The 12,488-nt window shown below is 40.3% G+C and overlaps 1 protein-coding gene across 1 annotated transcript; it reads left to right on the forward strand.

Annotated features, from left to right (window-relative positions):
- Positions 1-998: 998 nt before the first annotated feature.
- wee1 (WEE1 G2 checkpoint kinase) lies at positions 999-8,791 on the forward strand. Its single transcript, XM_085412927.1, has 10 exons — positions 999-1,970; positions 2,421-2,635; positions 3,035-3,101; positions 3,955-4,127; positions 4,423-4,691; positions 5,895-5,984; positions 6,078-6,163; positions 6,257-6,427; positions 6,981-7,126; positions 7,545-8,791. Exons 1-10 carry the CDS (start codon positions 1,482-1,484, stop codon positions 7,696-7,698), a joined length of 1,860 nt encoding a protein of 619 aa, XP_085269053.1. The 5' UTR covers positions 999-1,481; the 3' UTR covers positions 7,699-8,791.
- Positions 8,792-12,488: the final 3,697 nt, after the last annotated feature.

Genomic DNA, 12,488 nt, shown 5'->3' on the forward strand with positions numbered 1-12,488 from the left:
AATACCTAGAGGACAAAGGGAAACTGTATAACACAAAATTTTTATAAAAGATTACAGAAAGATATGAATGACAAGCACAATAAAAAAAGATCCAGAATAGTTAAAAAGAGCATTGTGCAAACACATTACAGTACATGGAAAACTTTTTCAACTACCCTGAGGAATGGAGAAGAAGTGTACTGGTACTGATTTTCAAAGAGCAGAACTGTAGTAACTACACGGGAATAAAGTTGAACCATACCATGAAGATGTGTGAAAAAAATGTTAGGCTTCATTCTGAGAAAGCACAATATAGATGTGTTGTTTGCTTCCAGACTGTTGATGGACCCTAGGTCAGAAAGAGTTTCACTGTGTCTTTGTGGATGTAGATAAAGCAGACAATAGGGTGCCAAGAGAGAAACTGGTACTGCATGAATAAGTTGGGAATGAGATTTTTGCACGAAATCTTCTTTTTAGCCACATTTTTTTAAATCTAGTGTGTTTTAGGCGTCTCCCATACTCCGTTGATGCATTTTGCACCATTTCAATACCTTGGTGCACAAAATCTGCCATAGAATCCTCATACAGCAGTATATTTTTCTGCTTTTTTTCATAAATCACTTAATCAACTTGAGCCCTTTTCAAAATGATTAAACATTAATTTATTTTCAAAAATGTAAACTTAATGACAGTTTCAGATATTTGAATTATTAAGCATTTATTGAAAAAACTTTGTCAATAAACTTACTAACTACTATAAACATACTAACTCGCATAACTTGTATATAACGGGTGGGTGTTTATGTTAATGTTTACTTGATCTTTATCTATCGCGGCGTCTTTGATCTTTCCGCCTGAATAAATTGTCCTTAATGGTCGCGTCTCGGTCAGCGTGTAAAGGCACGCGTTCGCGCCAGATTGTTGCTTTGCTATTCATGACGTAACGTCTCCCGAAACCGCACTGGAACGCCCATCTTTCAAAATTTAGGGACGAGATGTGATTGGCTGCGCATGGCATGTGACCAACGGTCGCGGGAAGTCCTTTCCCACGCGCGTGATAGGAAGGAGTTGGTAGTTGACTCATTCAAACTTTTTGTAAACATTGGAATGGTTTAATTGTGGAAAGACGTGTTTCTCTGTCAGTCAGCCGTCAAGAAGGTAGTGACGGACACTCACACCCGTCGGGTGGGGGCTTTATTTTTCGGAATTAATTCAATATCAGCTCAACTTCGGACGTTGTTCTCGGGGCCATTTTTAGCGTTGGATGGGCGTGTGAGATTCAGCAAACACATTAACTTTGTAGGCGAAGCTTCTGAAGGTAAAAGTCGTTCTTTTCAGGCTTTTGGATCAGTACCTTTAATTTGAGGCAACTAGAAGTGTTGTATCTCATTTAAAAAAAAAACGTCATTTCAGCAGTGCTGTGGATCCGCCGCGTGCTTTTCAGTTTTTGGGTTTTTTGTTTTTTTTACGGCGTCAACGAAGCCGGGTTTTAAATCCTGAAAATGTCGAGCTACAGCCGCCATCGGCACGGATCTCCTTCTCCCAAAAGTCTGCCAATCCGTCAGAAATTACAGTTCACATGCAGCGACGGAGAGGACGACATCATCGAGGACATCAATAACAGCACAGGGGGAGAGTCTGGCTTCACGGAGATGGATTCCCCGATGCCAGTGCGACGGATCATCGCCGATAAATGCCTGGACGGGAGCAGCAGCCCCCTGAATCAGTCCGGTGGGGACGAAGACGTGGAGCTATGGGACGAGGAGGAGAGTTTTGGATCCCCAACTCACCTGCAGTCACCCAGCAGTGTTATATTTGCCAACTGTTCGCCATCCCCTCGGAAAAACTCTCGGCTGTTTAGAGGGTCTCCCTGTCGTCCCGGATCTCCGGACGACGGGGGATCCAGCTCCCCGATCCCGGACTGTCCAGACACCCCCCCGCACAAAACCTTCAAGAAACTGCGGCTTTTTGACACACCGCACACACCAAAGGTAAATGTAATTTAATTTTTGAGACATTATTCATAATCAGACTCTTGCAAAACCGAACATTTGAGTGCACTTTCTTGTCTTGTCTCTGTAGTTTAGCTTACTGCTTCGATCATTTCTCTGTCTTTTCGGGCCTAAAAGTGGAAAGAGATCAGGCCTTTTAGCAAACACACTGATTCAAATTTTTGAACTTCTGGAGAGTCCGTTAATCACCCACTGACCCACTTAATGTATAACTGTACTTATTGCATAACGTTATAGTCATCCACACAGTTGTATGTCTGGGCATGTCTATCAACGAGTGAGCATTTAATTTAAAGTACCTTTACATTATAAATACCAGTTATTGTTCTTAGCTTATTTTATGCGCATATTGGTTGAAACAGATGGTTTTTTGGTGTTTTTAGTCCTTCTGCTCTGTTATTCTCTCATCTCTAATACTGACTTTTGCAGAGTTTATTGTCCAGAGCTAGAAGCTCAGGCCCGGGGTCCTCCAGCAGGAGAGTTTCCTTATTCAAGAAAGTGGACGTTTCAGGAAAGTCACTTATTGACAGTGGCAAGAGACAGCAGACCCCCCTGGTCAACTTTAACCCCTTCACCCCTGACTCCCTCCTCATTCAGTCTGCCACACAGCAGAGAATCAACAGAAAGCGAGCACACTGGAATGAGTAAGCTCATAACTTTATATTTTGCATCTTTAGATCAGTCCTCAAAAAGCGCGTGTTACACGTCATTGTACTTGAAATGTGGCTGTTGGAGTCGATAAACTGCTGTCAATGATTTTGTTCCAGATTTCCCAGCCATAACAGTTAGTCTTTAATTACCTTAATGTTAATACAGCTATGCAACAATCGTTAAACACACAATGTAGTAGCCGATTTTGTAGACCTGTATTAAACTTTACCTGTTTCCTTCAGCACTTTCAGAATATCTAAACATTTGGCAGTATAAGACCCGAGGTTTACCACGACCTCACTGAACTCTGCCATGTGCTCTTGAAGTCCTCAGTGCTGCCCCCTGCTGTACAGAATGCTAACCCACATTATTCTTTATCTTTACACTTGTAGCTCCTGTGGAGAAGACATGGAGGCGAGTGACGGTGAAGGAGAGGAGGAAGTGGTGCCACCATCTAAGGTATTTAGATGTTCTTGTCATTTCTAGTCAGATTCAGTGCCTCTATTTTATTGTTGGGGTGTGTTGCTGGCACTGCAAACCAGAAAAGTTTTCTTTATTCTGTCTGGGTGTGAATAGTGTTTTCTAGGAGTCTGAGAGATTTGAGGTTTTATAAATGACTAAATTGTCATATATTGAAGCCTTCAGTCACCAGATGTCAAACTCTATAAATATGTGCGGTGTATTTTGGGCTTGTTAAATACATCTTTCCATCACGATCAGTAAGAGCACCAAATGAGAGAATATTTTTCGAGAAATGGTTTTCCATCTGTAGGTAAAGGTCTAGAATTCTGTTTTGGTTATGTTGTTTTTTTTAATGGAAGCCACATATAAACATAAGTAAAATGAATTTCTCTTATAGGGGAAATTATGTGAAGAAAAGTTTGCTGCTATTTAAATTTTATTTGGTTCCTTTTAAATTTGTAGCTACAGATGTAAAATTTGTGAAACATACCACGAAAGTTAAAAACAAAACACGAACCACACAGGTTAACTTTTTTTTTTTTAAATTAACAAATCTACAACAAAGGAAAATTTGGTAATTGTTGAAGTTATAAATGTTGTGGAACGAGATTTAAATGGAAATTCCAAAACGAGTATGTTGCACAATGCTCGTTGTTATTCTAAACACAACATAGAAACGGCTCATTCACATGTGTATTTCATATGTAAATTGCCTCAAAACTATTAGCTGGGTAAACCTGTTGGTTTCGGTGGTAACTGGACTGGAAAAGCGAGCTTCGTGCTGGTTGATGGTTGGATTTCAGTGATTGTATCAGATTTTCTTTTGTTAAAACTCCTCTCCCGCCTTCAGAGGATCACAATGATGGAAAGCAACATGACGTCCCGGTATGCTTCAGAGTTCCTCGAGTTGGAGAAAATCGGCTGCGGGGAGTTCGGTGCTGTGTTCAAGTGCGTGAAAAGGCTTGACGGCTGCATGTATGCCATCAAGAGGTCAAAGAAACCTCTGGCGGGATCAGTAGACGAGTAAGTAGATTGGTTTGTTTAAACTACGCAAACGAAGATCATATTTATTTGTGGTGAATATTGGATACAAATTGGATGAGTGGAAAGATGGCTGGATTATTCAAACTTACCTGTACTACTGTGTTTGTAATAAGACACATGTGTATATACCCAAAGAGACCCATGTTTCCTCTTTCATGTTTTTAAAGGAGCTCACTAAAAGTTCTTTTACTGGAAAGTTTTGACCTCCACTCATGTGAACTACAAAAGCAGCTCCAGTCACGTCCTAATTAAAACGGTCTGTTCTCCTTCACAGGCAAAATGCCTTACGGGAGGTGTATGCTCATGCCGTGCTGGGCCAACATCCCCATGTGGTACGCTACTACTCAGCCTGGGCTGAAGATGACCACATGCTCATCCAGAATGAGTACTGCAACGGCGGCACGCTGTCTGACGTCATCGCAGAGAACTACAGACGGCTCTGCTACCTGTCGGTGCTTGAGCTGAAAAATCTGCTTGTGCAGGTCACACAGGGACTAAAGTACATCCACTCAACCTCTCTGGTGCACATGGATATCAAACCAAGTGAGTAATTGATCTTGATGTTAAAATATTGGGAGTTGCAATATTTGATGTATTTTTTTTTTTTAAAGCATAAAAGAATGGCCGTCGAACTTATTGAGAAGTTGGATTATTGGGCTTTCCTGCTTGAAAAAATGTTTCGGGGATCTCGGCAAGTTCAAGACAGCCAGAAAAATCATGCACATTGGTTAAAACGAACAGTCATTACAGACTTGATGACTTGTTTGTTACTCAAAAGTAATATACATTTTGTTCTTATTAAATAACAGGAAATAACTGTTATCTGTCATCACTTTCTTTAGGTTTTTTTGTCTTTGCTATATGCCATGAATGGGCAAAATTAAGACAGGCTCTCTTCTGACAGGGCTGTGTTTCCTGGTTCAGTTCAGTTGTTCAAAGTCTGTCCCTTAGCTTTACCCTAGACCAGGGGTGTCAAACATGAGGCCTGGGGGCCAGAATCAGCCCAGGAAAAACAATCTGGCTCACTGCATGGCTTTGAAAAATGTGAAGGAGGACATAATTTTTAGACTTTTAACTGTATTTTCTTAAGTTTTACAGCTTTTCCTATATTCTTGATACATCGAAGTAATTAGGACTAGAAATCTACCTTAGAAATTAGATTTTTTTTTCTTTCTTTAAAGGAACTCACAACAACAGTCTGAGCAATGAGATGTCAAAACCTTTTCTACAGTTTTTACACAAATATTTATTACTATTTAAGCTATTTGTATAGTAATGGCTACTATTTAATTGACTAGTGCAGCTTTTCTTTATCATGTTGAAAAACCTTTATGATGTATAGTTGAAATTGCACTACTTATATTACAATGTCACATAGGTTTACACTGACAGCAGGGGAGTTTCAGAGGCCACGCCTTGAGGCGACCATTGTTGTGATTTAGCGCTATGTAAATTGGATTGAACTGAAGTGGCCCAGCCCACTTGAAGTGAAAGTGGGTTGTATGTAGCCCACAGCGTTAAATCTGTTTGCCCCTTTTAAGAAATGTGTACCCCTGCTTTATGTGGCCCATTCATGCTGATCTGCATAGCTGCCCCCCAATATGCCCATTTTAAAACAGGAAAAATCCACACTAAGGTGTTTGAGGTTGCGATTGGCCTTCATTCTTATATTTTATAGAAAAGGAGATGAGACATTTAACATTAAAGTTTCCTAGTCCGAAACTAATGGAAGCTTTCTTTGTTTAGGCAACATCTTTATTTCACGGAAATCCATAGTGAGCTGTGATGAATGTGACGAGGATGAAGGACTGACTCCTACTGCCATCTACAAAATCGGTACGCTCACTCCAAAGTTCTATAATATCTAGTTTGTCATTTTATTAAATGTCAGATAGCTCATTCTCACATTCACCTGCGTTCCCTCTCCAGGTGATCTTGGTCATGTGACAAGAGTGAACAATCCACAGGTTGAAGAGGGCGACAGCAGATACCTGGCTAATGAAGTTTTACAAGAGGTTTGTTTTCCTGCTTAAAAAAACAAACCAAAAAGAAAAAATGCTTGTACTTATTCTGCTGCACGTCCAACATAATTTTTGTTTTCTTTTTAGGATTACAGTAACCTGACAAAAGCAGACATCTTTGCTTTGGCCCTGACTGTTGTCAGCGCGTCAGGGGCCGAACCTCTACCCACCAATGGAGAGAAATGGCACGAGATCAGACGGGGAAAACTCCCTGCCATTCCTCAAGTGCTTTCTCCAGAGTTTCTCAGTCTTCTTAAGGTAACTGCACAACACTTGTCTTTCCTTTTAGATCCTTTTAGAGTTTATAAGAATGGGTGTTATTATGTCGTAGCTTTTGTGCTTATCTGAGCCAAGCTGCATGTTCCCAATTACTTTAATGTATAAAGATAAACTTTTATTTTTCTATGAGACAGTGCAGGCCAGTTCAAGTTTTTCAAGCGGCCCTTCTCAAGCACTTTCATTGGGTGCTTGAAAAGTTTAAAATTTCAGCTTTCATTCTGATAGGACAGGAGAGAGCAGACAGGTCAGTAGGGAGTGAGTGAGAGGGAATTTCACATGAGATGGGCCGAGGTGGATTCAAACCCTGGCCTCTGGCATGAGTCATGCCAGATAAGCTATATTAGCCTTCCTGTGGAAAAGTGTCTTGAATGTTGTTATTTATTTTATTAACCAAACAATTGATCTAATAATTGAATTGTAGTTAATGTATTTCTTTTTTTTTTTTTTTTGTAAATCTGAGCACTGTCAACCTCAGCTTAGTTTTCTGGTGAATTTATTTATAGGTTTTTGTTTTGTTTTGTTTTTTCCCCAGCTTATGATCCACCCTGATCCAACAAGGCGCCCATCAACCTCTGACCTCATCAAACACCCGGTACTTCTTACCACTGCCAGAATGAGTGCTGATCAGCTCCGAGTAGAGCTCAACGCAGAGAAGTTTAAGAACGCCCTGCTTCAAAAGTACGTACTGCACAGAAGCTTACCAGGTGTTTATTGTCTTCACTCATCAGTGGTTTGACAGTCTGAAAATTCCTAGTTTGTTTGGACAAGTTGTGTGATGGCAGCAAATAAGCCAGTTATGGAGTACCTATCCTGCACCAGTGTTAAAGGAGGGGGCTGGGAATCATTGCTCTGTCACTTTGAAAAATAAAAGTAGCAAACACATTATAAGAAATATGTATTCAGCAATTTGTTTGTATTCCTTAGTTAAAATAATAAACAGTGAGCATAGTGAGCTTGAGGGAGAAACCCAAGGATTGTGCTCAGTTATCTTAGCTCATTTGGTTACAGTTTTCAGCTAAGTCTAGGACTGTTCTTAGTGTGGTCTACCATCTCCTACGTGTCTCATTTATTCCCTTTTTCTTTTAATGTTCTTCAGAGAGCTGAAGAAAGCCCAGCAGGCTAGAGCGGCAGCCGAGGAGAAAGTTTTATCCACGGACAGGATCTTAACCCGCTCCACAGTCCAGAACTCCAGAACCACCAGGCTTATTGGGAAAAAAATGAGCCGATCGGTCAGCCTCACAATATACTGAGACTTTATTCCATCCCGATAAGAAGTGAAACACGAAGGCTTATGGACCTTTTAACCAGAACTGATCACTTAAAAAAGAAAAAAAAACAACTTTTTGTTTTGGAGGACAACCCTGTCAGTCGAGGAGTTGGGCTCCTCTGTCCAATCAAAGCTGTAGAGTGTTGATGCACCAGACTTGAACTCATCTCACTAGACTCTTTGCCAATATAGTTCAGTCCTTTCACCAGTGGACTTCTTTTTTTCTCTTTGAAAGGAAGGTAGCTGCTTTACCTTTTACACTTTGTCATTCTTTAGGTTTGCATAGATGTCAGACAATTCTCTCCATTCCTGTCCTTGCACTTCTCTCGACTAAGTCGAAGTGCATTTCAGCAGATCAAAACTGCAGTGAAGCTTCCCCCCCCCATGTGTGAATGTACTCAATGTAGCCGTGCGCACCTTACTGCCTGTCGCATGCCTGATGCTGGCTACTAGAGGATCTGAGAACTTACAGTTTCTGTGTTTGTAATGGAGCACTTTGGAGGTAACATGTGGCGCTTACCACATTGTTTCAAAAGAGAAAAAAAAAGAAAGAAAGAAAAGAAAATGAAAACCTGCTGCTATCCATGTTTTTGTGTGTCAGGGTTTGGTCTGTTTCAGGTTGGATCGTTAACTGTCACTGGCTCTTATTTTCAAGTAGCAGGAGCTCCTGTTTCCATCCTGTTTTGTATCTGGTCGGATGGAAATAGATCATGCTAAAAAAAAATAAATAAAAAAATTATCCAATGTCTGTGAAGTACCGCAACCAGTGAACCAACTTGTTATCTATGAGGTTAGAATTGATCCATGCTTTTAATCTTGCCTATTGATCAGTGCTGCCAACCCTGCCTGTAGCATTACTACAATCATCGTCCCGTTCTTACGATTCTCATGTGTTCTGTTGGTTCGTTCTTTCTTCTGTCTGTTTTTCATAACGCTTGTCTTCGATTACTGTTTAGGCGAGCATTCCTCAACCTTTTGTTCTTGTAACCCCATAACAGTAACTTTTCTGTTGTCTGTTCTGTTGTTGTACCATGTACATATGTTCTTTTTAATAAATTCTCACCATCTACACTTCACCTTCTGTTCAGTGGCATTTTTATGAGAGAAAAACTCTCAGAAAGATTGAAAATGAATCTTTAAGTACAAATGATTATTTGTGTTTAACAAAAAATAGAAACAACATCCAGCATAATGATATACAACAAAGTATATCAGCATTAGTATTTCTCACACCAAAGAATAGTCCTAAACAGAAGCCCCAGGTACACCACCAACCCGTTCATGTGTCTAACCGTTTTTCCCCACTCGGTGACACACCCGCCGGGGGTCAAACTCTGGTAATTGGTGATTCTGTTCTCAGACATGTGAAGCTAGAGACACCAGCAACCATAGTCAATTGTCTTCCAGGGGCCAGAGCAGGCGACATTGAAGGAAATTTAAAACTGCTAGCTAAGGGTAAACGTAAATTCAGTAAGATCATAATTCACGTCGGCAGTAATGACACCCGGTTACGCCAATCGGAGGTCACTAAAATCAATATTGAATCTGTGTGCAACTTTGCCAAAACAATGTCAGACTCTGTAGTTTTCTCTGGTCCCCTCCCCAATCAGACCAGGAGTGACATGTTTAGCCACATGTTCTCCTTAAATTGCTGGCTGTCTGAGTGGTGTCCCAGAAACGATGTGGGCTTCATAGATAATTGGCAAACCTTCTGGAGGAAACCTGGTCTTGTTAGGAGAGACGGCATCCATCCCACTTTGGATGGAGCAGCTCTCATTTCTAGAAATATGGACAAACTTATTAAACCCCCCAAAATATGACTATCCAGAGTTGGGACCAGGAAGCAGAGTTGCAGTCTTACACGCCTCTCTGCAGCTTCTCTCCTTCTGCTACCCCCCCAAAAACCCATCTCCATAGAGACTGTGTCAGCTTCCAAAAAGACAAAAAACAAACTAAAAACCAGCAACAAACAACTTAAACATAAACAATTACAAAGAAAGAACAATAAAGTATCCACATCTGAACCAAAGAGTAAAACAGTGAAATGTGGATTATTAAATATTAGGTCTCTCTCCTCCAAGTCTCTGTTAGTACATGACTTAATAATTGATCAACAAATTAATTTACTCTGCCTTACAGAAACCTGGTTGCAGCAGGATGATTATGTTAGTTTAAATGAATCAACACCCCCGAGTCATTCTAACTACCAGAAATCTCGAAGCACAGGCAGAGGGGGCGGTGTGGCAGCAATTTTTCACACCAGCCTATTAATTAACGAAAGACCAAGACAGACTTTTAATTCATTTGAAAGCCTGATGCTTAGCCTCGTCCACCCCAGCTGTGAAACTCAGAAACCAGTCTTACTTGTTATCATCTATCGTCCACCTGGGCCTTACACAGAGTTTCTGTCTGATTTCTCAGACTTTATATCTAATTTAGTTCTGAGCTCAGATAAAATAATTATTGTGGGTGATTTTAACATCCATGTAGATGCTAAAAATGACAGCCTCAACATGGCATTTAATCTGTTATTAGACTCAATTGGTTTCTCTCAGAATATAAAAGAACCCACCCACCACTTTAATCACACTCTAGATCTTGTTTTAACATATGGCATAGAAACTGAACATTTAACAGTATTTTCTGAAAACCCTCCTGTCTGATCATTTCCTGATAACATTTACATTTACAATAATTGATTACACAGCGGTGGAGAGTAGACTTTATCAAAGTAGATGTCTTTCTGAAAACTCTGTAACTAAGTTTAAGAATATAATCCACCCACTGTTATCATCTTCAATGCCCTGTACCAACAAAGAGCAGAGCAGCTATCTGAATGCTACCCCAACAGAGGTCGATTATCTTGTTAATAATTTCACCTCCTCACTACATACGACTCTGGATACTGTAGCTCCTGTGAAAACTAAGGTCTCTAATCAGAAGTACCTGACTCCGTGGTATAATTCTCAAACACGTACCCTAAAGCAGATGACTCGTAATCTGGAGAGGAAATGGCGTGTCACAAACTTAGAGGATCATCATTTAGCCTGGAGAAATAGTTTGCTGCTTTATAAGAAAGCCCTCCGCAAAGCCAGAACATCTTACTATTCATCACTGATTGAAGAAAATAAGAACAACCCCAGGTTTCTCTTCAGCACTGTAGCCAGGCTGACAAAAAGTCAGAGCTCTTTTGAGCCAACAATCCCTTTAACGTTAACTAGTAATGACTTCATGAACTTCTTCACAAATAAAATCTTTATCATTAGAGAAAAAATTACCAATAATCATCCCACAGATGTAATATTATCTACAGCTACTCTTAGTACCATTGATGTTAAGTTAGACTCTTTTTCTCTAATTGATCTTTCTGAGTTAACTTCAATAATTACTTCCTCCAAACCATCAACGTGTCTTTTAGACCCCATTCCTACAAAACTGCTCAAAGAAGTCCTGCCATTAATTAATTCTTCGATCTTAAATATGATCAACCTATCTCTAATAATCGGCTATGTACCACAGGCCTTCAAGCTAGCTGTAGTTAAACCTTTACTCAAAAAGCCATCTCTAGACCCAGCAGTCTTAGCTAATTATAGGCCAATCTCCAACCTTCCTTTCATATCAAAAATCCTTGAAAGAGTAGTTGTCAAACAGCTAACAGATCATCTGCAGAGGAATGGCTTATATGAAGAGTTTCAGTCAGGTTTCAGAGCTCATCACAGCACAGAAACAGCTTTAGTGAAGGTTACAAATGGCTTCTTATGGCCTCTGACAGTGGACTCATCTCTGTGCTTGTCCTGCTAGACCTTAGTGCAGCATTCGATACTGTCGACCATAATATCCTATTAGAGCGATTAGAACATGCTGTAGGTATTACAGGTACTGCACTGCAGTGGTTTGTATCATATCTATCTAATAGACTCCAGTTTGTGCATGTAAATGGAGAGTCCTCTTCACACACTGAGGTTAATTATGGAGTTCCACAGGGTTCAGTGCTAGGACCAATTCTGTTTACATTATACATGCTTCCCTTAGGCAGTATCATTAGAAGACATAGCATACATTTTCACTGCTATGCAGATGACACCCAGCTCTATCTGTCCATGAAGCCAGATAACACACACCAATTAGTTAAACTGCAGGAATGTCTTAAAGACATAAAGACCTGGATGGCCGCTAACTTTCTGCTTCTTAATTCAGATAAAACTGAGGTTATTGTACTCGGCCCTGAAAAGCCTAGATATATGGTATCTAACCAGATTCTTACTGTGGATGGCATTACCTTGGCCTTCAGTAACGCTGTGAGGAACCTTGGAGTCATTTTTGACCAGGACATGTCCTTAAATGCACATATTAAACAAATATGTAAGACTGCGTTCTTCCATTTGCGCAACATCTCTAAAATTAGAAATATCCTGTCTCAGAGTGATGCTGAAAAACTAGTTCATGCATTTATTACTTCCAGGCTGGACTACTGTAATTCATTATTATCAGGATGTCCAAAATACTCACTGAAAAGCCTTCAGCTAATCCAAAATGCTGCAGCAAGAGTGCTGACAGGGACTAGAAAGAGAGAGCATATTTCTCCTGTTTTGGCTTCCCTTCATTGGCTTCCTGTTAAATCCAGAATTGAATTCAAAATCCTGCTCCTCACATACAAGGTCTTAAATAATCAGGCCCCATCTTATCTTAATGACCTTGTAGTACCATATCACCCTATTAGAGCACTTCGCTCTCGCTCGGCAGGCCTACTTGTTGTTCCTAGAGTATTTAAAA

This window comes from Rhamphochromis longiceps, linkage group LG7 (assembly GCF_057381845.1).
Source record: "Rhamphochromis longiceps isolate RC_006_pf linkage group LG7, R_longiceps_female_GT1.1, whole genome shotgun sequence".
Taxonomy (NCBI): Eukaryota; Metazoa; Chordata; class Actinopteri; order Cichliformes; family Cichlidae; genus Rhamphochromis; species Rhamphochromis longiceps.

Coding starts and splice junctions, on each gene's coding strand:
- wee1 (XM_085412927.1), top strand. CDS start 1,482: ATGTCGAGCTACAGCCGCCATCGGCACGGATCTCCTTCTCCCAAAAGT. Junction 4,128..4,422: donor CTGGCGGGATCAGTAGACGA/GTAAGTAGATTG, acceptor TCTCCTTCACAG/GCAAAATGCCTTACGGGAGG. Junction 6,164..6,256: donor CTAATGAAGTTTTACAAGAG/GTTTGTTTTCCT, acceptor TTTTCTTTTTAG/GATTACAGTAACCTGACAAA.